General features: G+C 57.3%; 4 protein-coding genes across 11 annotated transcripts in view; 2 read left to right on the top strand and 2 right to left on the bottom strand.

The window, feature by feature from the left end:
• The window catches only part of EDF1 (endothelial differentiation related factor 1), a 107844-nt gene that overhangs the window by 18948 nt on the left and 69485 nt on the right, over positions 1-19411 (top strand). The window lies entirely within an intron of this gene.
• PTGDS (prostaglandin D2 synthase) overlaps positions 1-19411 on the bottom strand; it is a 117858-nt gene that overhangs the window by 33598 nt on the left and 64849 nt on the right. The window contains exon 1 of one of the 6 annotated variants that reach the window (XM_050760360.1): positions 5560-5564. The exons of 3 other annotated variants lie outside the window; for them this stretch is intronic. The gene's annotated coding sequence lies outside the window, so the exon portion shown is untranslated. Of the gene's footprint in view, positions 1-1626; positions 1631-1981; positions 1986-5559; positions 5565-19411 lie in introns of those variants that run through there. 2 more of the 6 variants (XM_050760354.1, XM_050760362.1) reach the window with 2 other exon arrangements.
• C8G (complement C8 gamma chain) lies at positions 545-3162 on the bottom strand. Its single transcript, XM_050760333.1, has 7 exons — positions 2825-3162; positions 1748-1884; positions 1519-1589; positions 1326-1433; positions 954-1055; positions 831-869; positions 545-752 (listed from the first exon to the last, which is right to left on the bottom strand). Exons 1-7 carry the CDS (start codon positions 2960-2962, stop codon positions 739-741), a joined length of 609 nt encoding a protein of 202 aa, XP_050616290.1. The 5' UTR covers positions 2963-3162; the 3' UTR covers positions 545-738.
• Positions 3532-7908, top strand: FBXW5 (F-box and WD repeat domain containing 5). Its single transcript, XM_050760057.1, has 9 exons — positions 3532-3712; positions 4200-4415; positions 4793-4950; positions 5330-5504; positions 5621-5769; positions 5859-6279; positions 6648-6795; positions 6869-7081; positions 7160-7908. Exons 2-9 carry the CDS (start codon positions 4223-4225, stop codon positions 7401-7403), a joined length of 1701 nt encoding a protein of 566 aa, XP_050616014.1. The 5' UTR covers positions 3532-3712; positions 4200-4222; the 3' UTR covers positions 7404-7908.

Here is a 19411-nt window from a genome sequence, read left to right as displayed (position 1 = left end):
CCAGGCCCAGTGTGGCCAAGCCTTGCTTGGTTCCTGACTCTGGCCCTAGCCCAGGGGCTGCCCTGAGGGCAGAGTTTGCCCACCTCCACATTCTGCTCTGCTTCCTGCTTTCAGGGGGGAAGTGGGAGTGGATGAGGTGTGCAGAGAGTGCAGTGGCTGTGGGTGGACAGCACCAACTGCTGCCACCGACACGGGCCAGCTGGTGCCAGCTCGGCTCAGAAGAGGTCAAAATGGGCAGTGATGGGAGACAGCTGGCCTCCCACGGGGGCGGAGGAGCAGCCCGGGGGCTGCAGGACAAGGGCCCAGCCAAGTGCAGCCTTGGAGTGAGGTTGGACGCCCCCAGATCCCAGCAGGGCACAAGGTGGGCGTGTGCCAGAGAGGATCTCGCCTCCCCAAATCCCAAGAGCCTCTGAAATCGGCCCAGTGCCCACTGTGTGGGCTCCAGCCAACAGGGAGCCCCAGGCTTTTAAAGAGGTGGGACGGGGGCGGAGAGGGCCTTGGTGGTACTGGCGCTGGTCCAGAGTGGACAGAAAAGAGTCAGGGAGGGGTCTGAGACATTTAATAAGAAGGTACCTCTCCACCCACTGTCCTCTGGGGCAGCCGGCAGAATATCCCCCGCCCCAGGTGGCAGGGCCCTGATCTGAGGCTGGGGGCTCACGGAGGATGGGCGGCAGGCATCCCACCGGCGGGGCATCTCTCAGGGCACTGACTTCTCAGCACTGGAGCTGCGCGCCAGCCTCACCGCCTCACTTCTGCAGCAGAGACGAGACTCAGCCGGTGGCAGTGGCCCCCCTCACCGTGCCGCCATGCTTGCCCTGCTGTGCACTCACCATCCAGGACGTGGAACTGGTCTGCAGCCTCGCAGAAGCCTGGGGGCCCAAGGCAGGGGTCAGGCTGGACATCAGCCCAGAGAGTAGGGGTGGCTGAGCCGGGGACCTGCTGGGGACACTCACCATACTTGGGGAAGTAGAAGATCTGGTCCTCAGTCAGGTGGGCCTCCCGGACCCGCTGCTCAAACCCACTCAGGACCGAGTCGCTCACAGGGAGTGAGCGGGCTGCAGGGCAGACAGGGCTCCTGGGGTCCCAGCACCAGGCGGTGTGGAATGGGGTCTGTGTGTCCCCTGCCCCCTCGGGGCCCTCTCCCTGCCCCCACACCAGGCCTGTCTGTCACTACTCCTCCCTGGGCCTCTGCTTAGCAGGAGGGTCAGGATGAGAGAGAGGAAGGGTGTGTCCCCCTGGACTCAACCAGCCCCCCCGGATGGCCCAGTGAGTGTGCAGAGCTTGAGCGCCTGCCTGCCTGGTCAAAGAGGCCGGCCCCCACATACCGTAGAGCTTCACTGACAGCTGCCCCGCCCGCTCCAGGTACAGGACAGCGAAATTCTGGTAGTCGGTCTCAGCGACAACCACATGCACAGCCCCTCGGGCGCCTCGGGCTGGGGCAGAGCCACGGCAGCCACGTCAGAGAGCCACGGCGGCTGCGTCACCACCCACCCACATGCCCTGCGGTCCCTGCCTCACCTTGAAGCAGGAAGCGGCCGAGGACCCCTGTGTCTCCATACAGCTGGCGCACCTGCCAGCAGATCCCATCCCTGGGGGGGCAGGGGGGAGGCACCGCAGGCTGGGGGACCCCAACCAGGAACCCTAGTCCAGGCCACAGTCGGGGTGGGGTCAGGGGCCAGGGCAGGGCTGAAGTCCGGGGGCTGAGAGGAGGGTTGGGGTTAGGGTGCAGGGCTGCTCTGGGACTCACAGCTTTCGGAAGGTGCTGACAGCCATGGCTGTGCCCTGGGGAGCCACGTGCAGTGTGGTGGCCTCAGCCCGGTGGCCCTGCTCCTGCAGGAAACGGCAGGCAGAGCCCACAGCCACAAGGAGCCAGGTCCCTGCAAACTGGGGACAGGCCATGGGAGGACTCGAGGGCACTGTGGGAGGGCCCCTCACCTGCCTGCCTCTACCCCCAAAACAACTTCACCTGCTTCCCTCTACACCCCCCATAACTTCCCCTGCTTCCCTCTCCCCGCCAACAACTTCTACCTGCCACCCTCTGCCCCCTACAACTTCACCCTCTCCCCCGACACACAACTTCTACCTGCTTCCCTCTACCCCCTACAACTTCACCCTCTCCCCCCGCCAACACAACTTCTACCTGCCTCCCTCTACCCCCTACAACTTCACCCTCCCCCCACCACACACAACTTCTACCTGCCTCCCTCTACCCCCTACAACTTCACGCTCTCCCCCCGCCACACACAACTTCTACCTGCCTCCCTCTACCCCCTACAACTTCACCCTCCCCCCCGACACACAACTTCTACCTGCCTCCCTCTACCTCCTACAACTTCACCCTCTCCCCCCTCCACACACAACTTCTACCTGCCTCCCTCTACCCCCTACAACTTCACCCTCTCCCCCCTCACACAACTTCTACCTGCCTCCCTCTACCCCCTACAACTTCACCCTCCCCCCACACCAACACAACTTCTACCTGCCTCCCTCTACCCCCAAACTTCACCCTCCCCCCCCCGCCAACACAACTTCTACCTGCCTCTCTCTACCCCCCCAACTTCACCCTCTCCCCCGCCACACACAACTTCTACCTGCCTCCTTCTACCCGCTACAACTTCACCCTCCCCCCCCCACACAACTTCTACCTGCCTCTCTCTCTCTACCCCCTACAACTTCACCCTTCCCCCCCGCCACACAACTTCTACCTGCCTCCCTCTACCCCCTACAACTTCACCCTCTCCCCCCCGCCACACAACTTCTACCTGACTCACTCTACCGCCCCCCACAACTTCACGTTCCTCCCTCTACCCCCAACAACTTCTACCTGCTGAGCATCAAAATTGGCCTTGGGCTGGATTGTGCTGATGGCGGATGGGGGCCGGGGTGGCCTCTGAGGCCTCTGGCCCAGCGAGCCAGCTGTCAGAAGCAGAATCAAGAGGATCGCAGTCCCAGGGGGCAGCATGGTGGCGGCGGCAGGGTGGCAGGACTGTGGGAGGCCAAGGGTAGCACCACCAAGTCCCAGGACAGAGTCTACTGTGCAGTCACAGAGCCCGGCCCAGGAAGTCCATGTCCATCCCTTGCCTCCCTAACCCCAGCCCTGGGCCAGCCCCACATCCCACCCCCAGCTTTCTCGTGAGCCCAGCTTCGATCTGCACTTCCCGGCAGGGCCCTGGCACCATGTCCTATGTACAAAGTCCGAGTTGACCTCTGGTTGTTTATCCATTTCCCCTGCACCCTTGACTTCCACTGACAGTCCTTAGCCCTTTGCACATTATCTTCCTTAAACCATCACCCAGTGGTTTTAGCTCCATGACCAACGTCACGGGGTTCATGAAGCCACTTGCTCAGGGCCCGGAAACAGGGAGCGCCGGAGGCGGGTCCCGAACCAGGGGTCTTTGAGTGTCGCCCGCAGCCCCGCCCACGACCGCCGCTCGTTGGCCACAAGGGGCGCTGTTCCCAACGCGCCCGAGTGCGCGCAGGCGCACGAAGAAAAGCCGGCCGGGCCGCCGAGGCCCGAGGCGCAGGCGCACGAGGGGCGGACGCGGGCTGCCCGCGCTCTCTGCCTTCCTCGGCCATCGATGCCTCGGGGCTCGTGGCGTCGGGCCTGGCGGATTCCCCGGTGGGCGGGGGCGGCCGTCCGAGCGGCTGCGGCGGCGGAAGCGGGTCCGGGCCGCGCGGGGCGGGGGCGGTGCAGCGGGCGGAGGCGGCCGTGGTGAGTGCGCCTGCGGCCCTCGGGGGTCCCGCCTCGTCGGCCCCGCCCGCCCTGGGCGACTGCAGAAGCCCCGAGGCCGCCCGTGCGCGCGTCCCCGCCGGCCGCCCCGAGCCAGCCGGGCAGGGCTTCTCCAGGGCCGCAGGGCGGAGGCCACTGCCCGGCCGCCCCGAGCCTCCCCTCGGCGGAAGCCCGTCCCTGGACGGCGCCCGGTGTCCCCGTGCCTCGCGAGCGGCGGTCCAGGCCCCGGCGGGCTGAGGGGCGCCCGCTGCCGGCTGCAGGAGGCCGGGGGATGGCGCGGCGGAGCGGGGACGGCCCGGCCCGCCCGGAGCTGCCGGGTCCTTGGTTGGACGGCGGTGCCCGGGCGTCCCCTGCAGACACCCAGCCCCGTGGAACTCCCGGCAGGACGGTTGGGGCGGGAGGAACCGGGCGCCCGCTCTCGGTCTCCCTTCTCGGGCCTGGGCTGAGGGCAGCCGTTGGTGGGTTTCAGGGCCGCCCGGGCAGAATGTCACGATGGACGAGGGCGGCACGCCCCTGCTCCCCGACAGCCTCGTCTACCAGATCTTCTTGAGCCTGGGCCCGGCCGACGTGCTGGCCGCGGGGCTGGTGTGCCGCCAATGGCAGGCCGTGTCGCGGGACGAGTTCCTGTGGAGGGAGCAGTTCTACCGCTACTACCAGGTGGCCCGCGATGTGCCCCGACACCCAGGTCAGTGGCGTGCGGGGCCCCTGCCCACGTTCTGCAGCCAGGGCCCCGGGCTCCTGTGTTTGGGGGTCAGCCTGGCTGGGGGCCTGCCCCGCGGCCCCGAGTGTCCATCCTCACACCCTCACCCTGATCGAGGTCTGTCGGACACAGCCCAGGCCCCCCTCAGAGCATGGGGGCCAGAGGGTTCATTGGGTCACTTGGGGGGTGGGGGGTACAGGTGTCTCTGTGAACTGCAGGGTTGTATCCCCCAGCCAAGGCCTATGCCATGGGTAGTGGGTTCCAGGGGCACCACGGGGCCTGCCAGGACTGCTGGGGCCACACTCTGACCTTGACTGTGAGGAGGAAGGCCTGGGCCCAGGACTGACACTGCCCACCCACAGCGGCCACGTCCTGGTACGAGGAGTTCCAGCGGCTGTATGACACGGTGCCCTGCGTGGAGGTGCAGACGCTGCGGGAACACACGGACCAGGTCCTGCACCTGAGCTTCTCCCATTCGGGGTACCAGTTCGCGTCCTGCTCCAAGGACTGCACTGTGAAGGTGAGGATGGCCAGGTGTCCTGCACATCCCACCCAGCTGCCCGGAAAGCACGGAGGTCCCAGGACCCAGGCGTTCCAACCAGGTGGGAAGGGAGGGTCAGGCCAAAGGTGACACAGCAGCTCCCTGCATCCAGCGGAGGGACCACAGGATCAGGAGCGTTGCAGGGTGGCCCTGAGGGCTGAGGAGAGGGTCCCACAGGGGCAGGCTCCTACCCTCTATACCGATGCTCTCAGAGTGGATGACAGTGGCTTCAAGGAGTCCCTGCCCCCTGGTGGCCTCTGAGCAGGGCTGGCAGAGCTGGGGCCTCATGGCGCTGTGGTAGCAGGCCCCTGCCCCGCGACCTGGCCAGGCGATCACCATGGCCACCCCCGCCGTGCAGATCTGGAGCAACGACCTGACCATCTCGCTGCTGCACAGCGCGGACATGCGGCCCTACAACTGGAGCTACACCCAGTTCTCCCAGTTCAACAAGGACGACTCGCTGCTGCTGGCCTCGGGGGTGTTCCTGGGGCCGCACAACTCCTCATCTGGCGAGATCGCTGTCATCAGCCTAGGTGAGCATGGGTGCCGGGTGCCAGGTGCCGGGTGGGCCCCGCCCCTGCCCCCGCGCCCCCCCCTCCCCCGCCCCTCCCCCACGCCGACAGCCTGTCCAGCCCTGGCCTCCCCACAGACTCCTTCGCGCTGCTGTCCCGCGTGCGGAACAAGCCCTACGACGTGTTTGGCTGTTGGCTCACCGAGACCAGCCTCATCTCGGGGAACCTGCACCGCATCGGAGACATCACCTCCTGCTCGGTGCTGTGGCTCAACAACGCCTTCCAGGTGCGGGCGGGGCGGGACAGGGCTGGGCTGGGGGCAGGGTTGCCATCCCCAGGGCCTGGCGCCCACCTGGCATGTGTCCCCGCCCTCAGGACGTGGAGTCAGAGAATGTCAATGTGGTGAAGCGGTTGTTCAAGATCCAGAACCTCAACGCCAGCACCATCCGCACAGTGATGGTGGCCGACTGCAGCCGCTTCGACAGCCCTGACCTCCTGCTGGAAGCTGGCGACCCGGCCACATCCCCCTGCCGCATCTTTGACCTGGGCGGCGACAACGAGGAGGAGGTGGCTGGCCCGGCCCCCGCCCATGCCAAGGAGGGCTTGCGGCACTTTCTGGACCGCGTGCTGGAGGGGCGGGCGCAGCCACAGCCATCGGAGCGCGTGCTAGAGACCAAGGTGGCCGAGCTGCTGGCCCAGGGCCACACCAAGCCCCCTGAGCGCAGTGCCACAGGCGCCAGGAGCAAGTACCTCATCTTCACCACTGGCTGCCTCACCTACTCCCCACACCAGATCGGTACACCCCTGCCGCCATGCTGCCCGCCTCGGTCCTAGCAGCTTGGGGGAGGCCGGGCAAGGGTCCTGGGGGGCAGACGGCAAGCAAGTTCACAGGCACAGCTGGGATCATTCACTCACCCCGGGGTCACAAGCCCAGACCTGGCCTCGTCTGGGGCCTGCGGGATGAGCGGTGAAAACAAACAGGCAGTCCCGCTGGCCAGTGAGCAGCTGAGGGGCCTGATTCAGGTCTGGGGCCCCCGGAGCAGGCAATGCCCGCGGACCTCTGCGGTGCCCACAGCCCCAGAGACACCGTTGGGGTAGGGGGCTGTCCTGGAGTGACGTCCCCGGGGCACTGGGCAGGGACCCTCACCGCAGCCCTCCCTGCAGGCATCAAGCAGATCCTGCCACACCAGATGACAACGGCGGGGCCCGTGCTGGGCGAGGGCCGGGGCTCTGACGCCTTCTTCGACGCGCTGGACCACGTCATAGACGTGCACGGGCACATCATTGGCATGGGCCTGTCGCCCGACAACAGGTGGGCCTCTTGCCAGTGTCCCAGGCGGGGTGCCCGCAGGCGGCCCATACCTAGCACAGTGCCCCTCGCCCAGGTACCTGTATGTGAACAGCCGCGCCTGGCCCAGTGGTGCGGTGGTGGCCGACCCCATGCAGCCGCCACCCATCGCGGAGGAGATTGACCTGCTGGTGTTCGACCTCAAGACCATGCGGGAGGTGAGGCGGGCTCTGCGTGCGCACCGCGCCTACACACCCAACGACGAGTGCTTTTTCATCTTCCTGGACGTCAGCAGGGACTTCGTGGCCAGGTGCAGGGCGCAGCGTGGTGCAGGGCGGGCGTGGGCGCAGCAGGCGGGCGACTGGCTCATCCAGGCGCTGTTCTGCAGTGGGGCCGAGGACCGGCACGGCTACATCTGGGACCGCCACTACAACATCTGCTTGGCCAAGCTGCGGCACGAGGACGTGGTCAACTCAGTGGCCTTCAGTCCCCAGGAGCAGGAGCTGCTGCTCACGGCCAGCGACGATGCCACCATCAAAGCCTGGCGCTCCCCACGCACCGTGCGCGTCTTCCAGGCACGTCGTCCGCGGCCTCGCGCCTTCTTCTCCTGGCTTGCCAGCCAGAGGCGCTGAGGGGTGCTGCAGGGTGCACTGGAGCCGCTGGGACCCCTCGACGCCACCCAGGCTCTGTGGTTCTTTCCCGAGCAGGAGAGGTGGAGACGCTTGTAGCAGTTACGCCTTAGGAAGGGGACAGCCAGGCCCCGCCACGCTCTCACACGCAAACCTGCTCACGCAGCTGTGATGCTTGGCACAGGGTGGCCAGTGAGATTGGAACCCAAGGTCCCCTTGGCCTCCTGGCCAGCTTGGGGTGCACAGGATACTGGGGGTGCCGCTCCTCGCTCATTCCTAGGCTAGGGGTTCACCCGCCCCAGCTGGCCTCAGCCTGGGGCACCCTCGGCTGGTCCTGCGGGGCCCTGGACAGTGGCCCAGCAGTGGCAGAGGCTGCTGGCTCTGGCAGCCTGGCTGTGGTTGTGCGCCCGGGGCTTGGGAGCGGCCAGTCACACTGCTGTGGGCCCGAGTGTGTTGCATGTCCACGCACCACCCGTTCAGGGCCCTGAATAAACAGTTGGCAACAGCACGTTGTTGTTCAGTCTCTGTCTGCAGGGAGGGAGACCATGGGCCCCACTGGCACAGTGGAGCGGATCTTGTCACTACTGACGGGTGACGTCACCACTGGCATAGTGGCCCCACTGGAGTGGTTGTTGCAGTCACTGCTGACAAGTGACATGTGTGTCTGAGGTCATGTACTGGTGCCAGACTTTGTCACACTGCCCTGTCCCCCGTCTGTGACATCCAGGGAGATGCCTGGCACATCTGCCGGGGCTGGCAGCATGGAGGGCCTGCTGTCTGATTCCAGGGTCAGTAGGCCGCGTCGCTCCCAGTGCCAGGGCAGCCTCCACAGTCAGTCCCGTCCTTGAGGGAGTGCCTCGGCTGCTGGGGGCAGGGAGGGTGTTGGGCAGAACTCCTCAGAGTTCATGCCGAGGAGGAAGGGACCAGGGGCCCAGAAGTGGCAGCAGAGGTGCAGCTCCAGCTGGACGTTGCAGGCTTTGTCAGAGCTGCACCGGAGCTCAGGGGGCCCAGGGTGATGGTGGTGACAAGACGGCAGGAGGAGAGCCTGGCATCCGGGTCCGCTGCCCGTTACAGGAAGCACACGGAGCTTGTGGCTCCACACATGGCAGCAGGCAACCCCGTACAGAAAAAGGACGCAGAGGAGACGAGTGAGTATCGAGGTGATGGTTCCCGGAGCCACATGGGCTGCAGGGGTTGGTAGAGACCCTGGGGCCGAGCCCCAGTACCGACGGGGTCAGGGACGGCACCACCAACACAGGCTGCGCCACCCAGAGGGATGGGGCCTCTGTCCCGCTAACTCCTGGTCTCCAGCTGGGAGGGGACCTCTGCAGTTCATAATAAGACTCCTAACGTGGGCAAGAACAAGGAAAGGAAGGAAGACACACCAAAGACCCCCCGACAAGATGAGCTGCGCTGAGACTGAGACCCTCAGAAAAGAGCTGACAGATTCTGCAAACGGAAACATGCCACGGGCAGGCTCCGAAGAATTGAGCCATTTCCTGAAAAGGGTTTAGCTACGTTCACATTCAGGGAGACTGACAAAGACACCTCTATGCACCATACAACAAAAGCGGGCGCAGAAATGAAGAGGACGTGGACATTTCAAAATAAAAAGGGAGCCAATTAGACACTGGAAAATGACACGGTGAGTGACTGCACCAAAAACTTGAATAGGCCGGGCGCGGTGGCTCACGCCTATAATCCCAGCACTTTGGGAGGCCGAGGCGGGTGGATCACGAGGTCAGGAGATCAAGACCATCCTGGCTAACACGGTGAAACCCCGTCTCTATTAAAAATTTAAAAAAAAATTAGCCAGGCGTGGTGGCGGGCACCTGTAGTCCCAGCAACTCAGGAGGCTGAGGCAGGAGAATGGCTTGAACCCGGGAGGTGGAGCTTGCAGTGAGCTGAGATCGCACCACTACACTCCAGCCTGGGGGACAGAGAGAGACTCTGTCTCAAAAAAAATAAATAAATAAAAGGCTTGATACATGGAAAGCACTGGACCAGATAGACTTGTGAGGACCAGGTAGCAGAAGATGGCACAGAGGAGATGAAAGAAACACAGCCCTGGAAGGGAAATGGAGCGGCATGCATGCCCCCACCCCATCTACAGGGTGGGGGTGGAGACCCAGTATTTAAAGAGAAAGTGACTGAATTACCGAAAGAAAAGTCCTCAGAAAATACGTGCTGAGGTCAGGCCGGGCCTGGTGGCTGGGATTACGCCTGTAATCCCAGCATTTTGGGAGGCCAAGGTGGGTGGATCATTTGAGGTCAGGAGTTTAAGACCAGACTGGCCAAAATGGTGAAACCCTTTTTGTACTAAAAAAATAAAAATAAAAACAATTAGCTGAGCGTGGTGGCACACGTCTCTAATCCCAGCTACTCAGGGGGCTGAGGCAGGAGAATTGATTGAACCCGGGAATGAGATGAGATTGCAGCACTGCACCCCAGCCTGGGCGACAGAGTGAACCCTGTGAAACTGCAGCGATGAAACTCGTACACGTGGCCCGCAGCAGCTGCCGGAGAGCCGGAGAGCCGGGTCAGGGAGCAGCAGCACGATCCCAAGTTTCACAGAACTGGGATGACCTTATGTCCATGACCTGAACTCCACGCAGCTGGAACACTGGAGGTGAGTGCTGGGGCCAGGCAGAAAGCCCAGAGCAGCCCTAAGGGCCAGGGAAAGGAACCGACGCTGATGGGCAGGGTCAGTGAGGCAATGCCCTGGGTTTACTCTCTTCTCCGTTCTTTTGTGACCCTGATGGCAGTGGGAGTGGTGGCTACAGAAACCCATCAGAGCCAAACTCGGGGGCCAGGAAGTCCCTCATGGCTCGGTGCAGCTGCATTGAGGGTGGGACTGCCCCATTAGCTTTTTCCTCCCCTGCCCTCCTGCCATACAGACTCCACCTTGGCCCAGTCAAGGGCACGTCACATGGGGGTGACTAGAGCCACAACTGTCTGAATGGACAGTGAGGGAGCCCAGCAGCCAGACCCAGCGTGAGGAGCTTGGGAGGCACCCACATGAGGTGGCTGTGGGTGCCGGGCTCACGCACAGGGCGGCTGTGGGTGCCGGGCTCACTCACACACAGACACGTGGGTCTAAGGGTCACACCACGGACTTGGGGAACTGCGGACCAGCCTCAGGCCCCAGACCAAAGACCAGCAGCTCTGAAGACAGGAGTCCACGCGAGCGGGAGCAGTGTGCGTCCGACCCTCACAGGACCAAGTGCATGCTAACCAAAGACTTCGACATTTCCGGCCGGGCGCGGTGGCTCACGCCTGTAATCTCAGCACTTTGGGAGGCCGAGGCGGGCGGATCACAAGGTCAGGAGATCGAGACCACGGTGAAACCCCGTCTCTACTAAAAATACAAAAAAAATTAGCCGGGCGCAGTGGCGGGCGCCTGTAGTCCCAGCTACTCAGGAGGCTGAGGCAGGAGAATGGCGTAAACCCAGGAGGCGGAGCTTGCAGTGAGCCGAGATCGCGCCACTGCACTCCAGCCTGGGCGACAGAGCGAGACTCCGTCTCAAAAAAAAAAAAAAAAAAAAAAAAAAAAAAAAAAAAAGACTTCGACATTTCCCACGGGATTCAAACACAACCCAGATCTCATAAAGTCATATTCAAAATGTCTAGAATATAACCCAAAATCACTTGACACATGAAGAACTGTAACATTTCACCTTGCAGCTGGGCACAGCAGCTCACACCTGTAACCCTAGTCCCCTGGGAGGCCATGGCCGCAGGGAGCAATGACCTGGCCGCTGCACTCCAGCCTGGGTGACGGAGACCCTGTCTCTAAAAAAAATAAAAATAAAAAATTCAATGTGCAAAGGAAAAGACCCATAAATTCTATTTCCCAAAAACAATTAGTAGCTTTTTTTAAAAAAAATCACACAACACATTTTTACTACTTTTTAATTTTTTTTTTTTTTTTTTTTTTTTTTTTTTTTGAGACGGAGTCTCGCTCTGTCGCCCAGGCTGGAGTGCAGTGGCGCGATCTCGGCTCACTGCAAGCTCCGCCTCCCGGGTTCACGCCATTCTCCTGCCTCAGCCTCCCGAGTAGCTGGGACTACAGGCGCCCACAACCGCGCCCGGCTAATTTTTTGTATTTTTAGTAGAGACGGGGTTTCACCGTGGTCTCGATCTCCTGACCTTGTGATCCGCCCGCCTCGTCCTCCCAAAGTGCTGGGATTACAGGCGTGAGCCACCGCGCCCGGCTTACTTTTTAATTTTTGTAGAAATGAGGTCTCACTATGTTGCCCAGGCTGGTCTCAAATTCCCGGGTTCAAGCGATCTTCCAGCCTCGGCCTCCCAAAGCGCTGGGATTACAGGCGTGAGCCACCACACCCAGCCAACACAATTTTTAAAAGGCACTGGGATTCCTCTGCTTCAAGATCATCGCTAGGCTAGAAAAATAAAGCTTGTTCCACCAGAAATCACAGAACTGAGTGTTCGCTAAGGCAGAAATTGCAGAGTCTAGTGCCATTTCAGGCAAATATGATTCAGCTCTGAACCCAACATCCACACCTGCCTATCAGAACCGTCAGACCAGCTTGGAACAGACCAGCCAATTAGGCTTCATCAGACGAGGCAGTGGTGCTCTTCCAGGATGCTAATAACCCCAAACAGGAGGTGCCGAAACCAAAATGAAAGAGAGTGTTTGAGGCTAGTTGTCACACCGATTGTTAGTTCCTTGTTACGTCCCCCTTCTATAACGTTAATAAAGGAAATATTTTATCGCAAAGAGTATTTTATATGCCACTAGCCATGACTTTTTGTCATTAGTTACTACATAAATGCCGCCTAGTGCCTGCCATTATCCACATGGCACAACCATATTATGTCTGCAATTCACTTCTGTATTTACAGAATCTTTGTGATTTCCTTAAGTACATTAGTGAAGGTTTAACATTGAGATGCAATCTAATATCCATAACCTCCAGTGTTTTGCAGACAGCAATGTAGGAGGCAGTTTTTTGTTGTTGTTGTTGTTTTCTTTTTTGAGACGAGTCTTGCTCTGTTGCCCAGGCTGGAGTGCAGTGGTTTGATCTCGGCTCACTGCAAGCTCTGCCTCCCGGGTTCACGCCATTCTCCTGCCTCAGCCTCCCGAGTAGCTGGGAATACAGGCGCCCGCCACCGCACCCGGCTAGTTTTTTGTATTTTTAGTAGAGACGGGGTTTCACTGTGTTAGCCAGGATGGTCTCGATCTCCTGACCTCATGATCAGCCCGCCTCAGCCTCCCAAAGTGCTGGGATTACAGGCTTGAGCCACCACGCCCGGCCGAGAGAGATATTTTTAATCACCTGTCATTTAACTGACCTTACGTAATACATAAACCAATAATTGAGCAGTTGTAAGTCTCTGAATGGCTCCGGTGAGAGCTGTAGGAAGCACGTTCCGCGTACGCATCCTGCTGATGCTGCTGTGTGTTTCCTCCTCCCGACGATTTCCTCTGCCTGCAGGAGGGGCTCGGATAAGATGTGCCCCTTTGCTTGACTTCTCTGATGTCCTGAAATTTCTGTAGCTCTTTTTTTTTTTTTGAGACGGAGTCTCACTCTGTCGCCCAGGCTGGAGTGCAGTGGCCGGATCTCAGCTCACTGCAAGCTCCGCCTCCCGGGTTCACGCCATTCTCCTGCCTCAGCCTCCCAAGTAGCTGGGACTACGGGCGTTCACCACCAGGCCCGGCTAATTTTTGTATTTTTAGTAGAGACAGGGTTTCACCGTGTTGGCCAGGATGGTCTCGATCTCCTGACCTTGTGATCTGCCCACCTCAGCCTCCCAAAGTGCTGGGATTACAGGCGTGAGCCACCACACCCGGCCAACACAATTCTTTTTTCTTTTTTTTTTTTTTGAGACGGAGTCTCGCTCTGTCACCCAGGCTGGAGTGTAGTGGCCGGATCTCAGCTCACTGCAAGCTCCGCCTCCCGGGTTTACGCCATTCTCCTGCCTCAGCCTCCCGAGTAGCTGGGACTACAGGTGCCCGCCACCGCGCCCAGCTAGTTTTTTTTTTTTTTTTTTTTGTATTTTTTAGTAGAGACAGGGTTTCACCATGTTAGCCAGGATGGTCTCGATCTCTTGACCTCGTGATCTGCCCATCTCGGCCTCCCAAAGTGCTGGGATTACAGGCTTGAGCCACCGCGCCTGGCCTGGCTAATTTTTTGTATTTTTAGTAGAGTCGGGGTTTCACCATATTAGCCAGGATGGTCTTGATCTCCTGACCTTGTGATCTGCCCGCCTCGGACTCCCGAAGTGTTGGGATTACAGGCTTGAGCTACCGCGCCCGGCCTTTTTTTTTTTTTTTTTTTTTTTTTTTTTTTTTTTTAAAAGACAGAATTTCTTTCTTGTTGCCCAATGGCACGATCTTGGCTCACTGTCACCTCCGTCTCCCAGGTTCAAGCAATTCTCCTACCTCAGCCTCCAAGTAGCTGGGATTACAGGAGCACGCCACCACGCCCAGCTAATTTTTGTTTTTAATTGGCCAAGCTGGTCTCAAACTGCTGACCTCAGGTGATCCGCCTGCCTCGGCCTCCCAAAGTGCTGGGATTACAGGTGTGAGCCACCATACCCAGCCATTCAAAAAGCATCCTGATAAAGTGTCTAGCCATGATATTAAAAAACAAAAACAAACAAACAAAAAAACCCTCTAAGCAAACTAGAAGTAGAAGGGAGCTTGCTCAACCTGATAAAACAGCATCACCAAAAATCCCCGTGGGTAACATGATACATAATTGTGAAAGCGAGAATGCTTTCCCCAAGACTGGGAATGAGGAAAGGCTATAGACTCTTACCATTACCATTCAACCTTATAAACGGGAAGTCAGCCAATGGAACAAGGCAAGCAAAAGAAATAAAAGGCACAGAGACTGAATAAAAAGAAACTGTCCTTATTCATGGATGACATACTGTTTATGCATAAAATCTCCCCAGATCTATAAAAACAAACAAAATCCCAATCTCCTAGAACCAGTAAGTGAATTCATCAAGGTTAAGAGGTATCAGAAGAACACATAAAAATCAGTTTTGTTTTTTGTTTTTTTTTGAGACGGAGTCTCGCTCTGTCACCCAGGCTGGAGTGCAGTGGCCGGATCTCAGCTCACAGCAAGCTCCGCCTCCCAGGTTTACGCCATTCTCCTGCCTCAGCCTCCCGAGTAGCTGGGACTACAGGCGCCCGCCACCTCGCCCGGCTAGTTTTTTGTATGTTTTAGTAGAGACGGGGTTTCACCAGGTTAGCCAGGATGGTCTCGATCTCCTGACCTTGTGATCCGCCCGTCTCGGCCTCCCAAAGTACTGGGATTACAGGCTTGAGCCACCGCGCCTGGCCAGTTTTGTTTTTAAACACTGGAAATATACAGTCAGAAACCAAAATTCAAAAAGCAACCTCTTACAACAGCTCAAAATCAAAGTAAGCTGTGGGATAGGAAGCAATAAATAAATAAGTAAAAGAAACACTGAAGGCTGGGCACAGTGGCTCACGCCTGTAATCCCAGCACTTTGGGAGGCCGAGGTGGGTGGATCACGAGGTTAGGAGATCGAGACCATCCTGGCTAACATGGTGAAACCCCGTCTCTACTAAAAATACAAAAAAAACTAGCCGGGCATGGTGGCGGGTGCCTGTAGTCCCAGCTACTCGGAGGCTGAGGCAGGAGAATGGCGTGAACCCGGGAGGCGGAGCTTGCAGTGAGCCGAGATCGCGCCACTGCACTCCAGCCTGGGAGACACAGCGAGACTCCGTCTCAAAAAAAAAAAAAAAAAGAAAAAGAAACATTGAAGCATAAGCCTACCAAAACATGTACAAGATATGTATACAGGTTGGGCATGGTGGCTTTTATGCCTATAATCCCAGCACTTTGGAAGGCAGAGGTGGGTGGATCACTTGAGTCCAGGAGACTAGCCCAGGCAACATGGCAAAACCCTGTCTCTACAAAAAATACAAAATTTAGCCGGGCATGGTGGCACACACTTGTAGTCCCAGCTACTTAGGAGGCTGAGGTGGGAAGATCCATTAAGCCCAGGAGGCCAAAGCCACAGTGAGCTGTGATTGTGCCACTCATTCCAGCCAGCTCAACATACATATGAAATACTACAAAATGCTGATAAAGAATAGAGATGGATTACATTCATGGATTGTCTGACTCAACACAGATGTCAATTCTCCTCAAACTGATCTGTAGATTTAACACAATTCCAATCAAAATCCCAGCAGAACTTTTTGTAGCTGACTGTAAAATATATATGTACTGTCAAACGAACAAAAATAGTGAAAACAATTCTGAAAAACAAGAATGGGCTGGGCGTGGTGGCTCATGCCTGTAATCCCATCACTTTGGGAAGCTGAGGCAGACAGATCACTTGAGCCCGGGAGTTTCAGGCCAGCCTGGACAACATAGAGAGACCCTGTCTCTGGCGGGGAGCAGTGGCTCACACCTGTAATCCCAGCACTCTGGGAGGCCAAGGTAGGCAGATCATGAGGTCACAAGATCGAGACCATTCTGGCCAACATGGTGAAACCCTGACTCTACTAAAAATACAAAAAAATTATCTGGGTGTGGTGGCACGTACCTGTAATCCCAAATACTTGGGAAACTGGGGCAGGAGAATCGCTTGAACCAGGGAGTCAGAGGTTGCAGTGAGCCAAGATGGGTCACTGTGCTCCAGTCTGATGACACAGCGAGACTCTGTCTCAAAAAAAAAAAAAAAAAAGGAGATCCAGTCTCTACTCGGTGTGGTGGTGTGCCTGTGGTCCCAGCTACTTGGGAGGCTTGAGGTAGGAAGACCTGCTTGAGCCTGAGGTCTCGAGGGTGCAGTGAGGTAGGATTTGTACCACTGCACTCCAACCTAGGCAACAGAATGAGACGGTGACTGTCTTTAAAAAAAAAAAAAAGAGGGGACAGGGCAGGGCAAAAGAAAAAGAAAAAAAAAAGAGAAAAGAAAAAGAAAAGAAAAAAGAAAAAAAAAGGGGAAGGAGGGAGGGAGGGAAAAGGAAAACAAAAACAAGAATAAAGTTTGGCCAGGTACAGTGACACACGCCTACAATCCCAGCGTCCAAGATAGGACGGTGTGAGACCAGGAGTTTGAGACCACCCTGGGAAACATAGTGAGATTCTGTCTCTACGAAAATGAAAGAAAATAAGCTGAGCGTGATGGTGTGAACCTGTAGTCCCAGCTACTGGGGAGGCCCAGGTGGGAGGATCACTGGAGCCCACGGGTTGGAGGCTGCAGTGAGGTAGGGCTGCGCCATTGCACTCCAGCCTGGGTGACACAGCAAGACCCTATCTCTTAGAAAGAAATAAAAACATAATGCTGAGAACACAAAGTGCCCATGAGGATGTGGAGCAGCGGGAACGGTGGCTCAAGCTGGTGTTCCACGACAGGCCACAGCTATTCCGGAACGTGCTTGGCAGTTTCTTTTGAATTTAAAAATACACTTACTATGTGATCCAGCAGCCCCATTGCTAATTATCGTAATGAAATAAAAACGTGTTCAATAACCTGTACACAAATGTTTATAGCAGCTCTATTCAGACCTGCAAAACATTAGAAACAACCCAAATACCCTTCAACAGGTGACGAGACAAACTGATCCATCCATACGGCACTACTGAAAAAAAAAAAAGAGAAAACAAATGCCGACACACGGATGCACGCATTCTCATCAACCTCAGAGGGGTTCTGCAGGTCCCGCTGCTCTTGGCCACACACTGTAGGACTCTATTATGGGACCTTCTTGGAAAGACATAACTACAGTGGGGGAGGACAGGCGCGTGGCTGCCAGGGTCCGGGTGGGGGGGGACAGGCGCGTGGCTGCCAGTGGTCGGGGTGGGGGAGGACAGGCGCGTGGCTGCCAGGGTCGGGGTGGGGGAGGCCAGGTGCGTGGCTGCCGGGGTTGGGGTGGAGGACAGGTGTGTGGGGGTCGGGGTGGTGACTATGGGGAGAGTGGAACGGTCTTCTGAGACGGCAGGGCTCGCCTGTCTCCCAGTTATGGTGCTTACCCAAATCTGCACAGGTGTGAACATCCATGGAACTGAATGTTCCATGAACAAAACAAAAGAACAAATCAATTTTAGTATGTGAAATTTAAAAATGTTATGCAACGGCTCACGCCTGTAATCCCAGCACTTTGGGAGGCCGAGGTGAGGGGATCACCTGAGGTCAGGAGTTTGAAACCAGCCTGGCCAACATGGTAAAACCCTGTCTCTACTAAAAATACAAAAATTACCCGGGCGTGGTGGCAGGCACCTGTAGTCCCAGCTACTCAGGAAGCTCATGCAGAACTGACTGAACCTGGGAGGCGGAGATTGCAGTGAGCCGAGATCGTGCCATTGTACTCCAGCCAGGAAGACAGAACGAGATTCCGTCTCAAAAAAAAAAAAAAAAAAAAAAAAAAAAAAACAAAACACTTCCCAAGGGAGATGAAAGGTGACATGAAAGTTTGGCAAATTTCTCCACGAGCTGAACAAGTGGCCCAGCAGCTCTACTCCTCGGTATAAATATTCAAGAGAAATGAAAACAAATATGTGTCCCCACAAAAACTTGTTCACAAATGTTCACAACTGCATTTTCAGAGTAGCCAAAAAGTAGAAACCGCCCCCATGTCCAGCAACGGGTGAATGGATAAATAAGGTGTGGTGCATCCATACAAGAGAATATTACGGCCGGGCGCGGTGGCTTAAGCCTGTAATCCCAGCACTTTGGGAGGCCGAGACGGGCGGATCACGAGGTCAGGAGATCGAGAGACGATCCGGGCTAACACGGTGAAACCCTGTCTCTACTAAAAAATACAAAAAAATAGCCGGGCGAGGTGGCGGGCGCCTGTAGTCCCAGCTACTCGGAAGGCTGAGGCAGGAGAATGGCGTAAACCCGGGAGGCGGAGCTTGCAGTGAGCTGAGATCCGGCCACTGCACTCCAGCCTGGGTGACAGAGCAAGACTCCGTCTCAAAAAAAAAAAAAAAAAAAAAAAAAAAAAAAAAAAAAAAAAGAATATTATTCAACCATGAGAACGAATGAAACATCTCCGACGCATGCTGCAACACACAAGAACCTTGAAAATATCTTGCTGAGTAAAAGTGTCCTGAGTAGGCAAATCTATGAGAGACAGAAGGTAGGTTTGTGGCTGGCTGTCAGGGGCTGAGGGGAGGGGAAGAGAGTGACTGCTAAGGGAAGGTTTCTCTGCAGGCTGATGAAATGTCCCAAAATTAGATAGTGACGATGGTACCTCTGTGGGTTTGCACAGAGCCTGTCACTTCCCCAGAAGGCCACGAGGCGGCTGGGCCAGGCCTGCCCACGGGGCGCTCCAGAGCATTTTGTTCCTCCGGGGCCTCGGTCTGCTTTGTGGGAGCCTCTTCATGCAGCAGCCAGCACCTAGAGATTTGTTCCGAGTGCAGACCTCTGCCCTTCTTCAGCCTGGAGCCCGAGGCTGCTCTCACTGCGTCGCGGGTGCGGTCCTCAGCTCTTCCCCCAGGTTCTCTGGACCTCCATCTCCACCGCAGGGAGGTGAGGGCCAGGAGAACCATCTGGCTGCTCTGGCTGCCAAAGGACCTGCAAGGTCTTTCAGCTGATCCACTTTTAGCTCAGATTCTGCTGTGCCAGGGTCTCCCGGGGTGGCCAGCTTCCCCCCTCAGCCCTCTTCTGCTCAACAGCCACCCACCAACCCACTTCCCACCTTCCAAAATGGGTTCAAATCCTCTGAGATTTGGCTTCTTCCCCGTCTTTGTTCCCGTGGGAGGATTTTTTTTGGTCCCGTGCCTCTCATTTCACAGTTCCATTTCGCTTTAAGTGAGAAGACATGACCTCTTCTGCTTTAACAAACTGCAGTGACCCAGCAAAACCTGTCATATAAAATAAATCCCCAAACAGAGAAGCCCAGTATGTTAAAGGCAACACTTCAGAATCATTAGAAGAAAACATGACAGTGCTTTTCAGCCTCAGGGAAGGTCCGGACGTTCGGAGTCAGTCGGAAATAGCACCATTCATCAAGCATAAGATCAACTGATCCTGCGTAGGGTTTAAGCTTCTGC

The sequence above is a fragment of the Macaca thibetana genome, chromosome 15, assembly GCF_024542745.1.
Source record: "Macaca thibetana thibetana isolate TM-01 chromosome 15, ASM2454274v1, whole genome shotgun sequence".
NCBI lineage: Eukaryota > Metazoa > Chordata > Mammalia > Primates > Cercopithecidae > Macaca > Macaca thibetana.
The sequence above is the reverse complement of the archived record's forward strand: the minus strand, read 5'-3'. Positions and strand labels throughout refer to the sequence as shown.

Bases quoted from the DNA above. Each gene is read 5' to 3' on its own strand.
- C8G (XM_050760333.1), bottom strand. From the start codon at position 2,962: ATGCTGCCCCCTGGGACTGCGATCCTCTTGATTCTGCTTCTGACAGCT. The intron at 1,590-1,747 runs GTGAGTCCCAGA...CTGCCCCCCCAG, and splicing joins GTCAGCACCTTCCGAAAGCT to GGATGGGATCTGCTGGCAGG. The intron at 870-953 runs GTGAGTGTCCCC...TTGGGCCCCCAG, and splicing joins CTTCTACTTCCCCAAGTATG to GCTTCTGCGAGGCTGCAGAC.
- FBXW5 (XM_050760057.1), top strand. From the start codon at position 4,223: ATGGACGAGGGCGGCACGCCCCTGCTCCCCGACAGCCTCGTCTACCAG. The intron at 4,416-4,792 runs GTCAGTGGCGTG...GCCCACCCACAG, and splicing joins CGATGTGCCCCGACACCCAG to CGGCCACGTCCTGGTACGAG. The intron at 4,951-5,329 runs GTGAGGATGGCC...CCCGCCGTGCAG, and splicing joins CCAAGGACTGCACTGTGAAG to ATCTGGAGCAACGACCTGAC.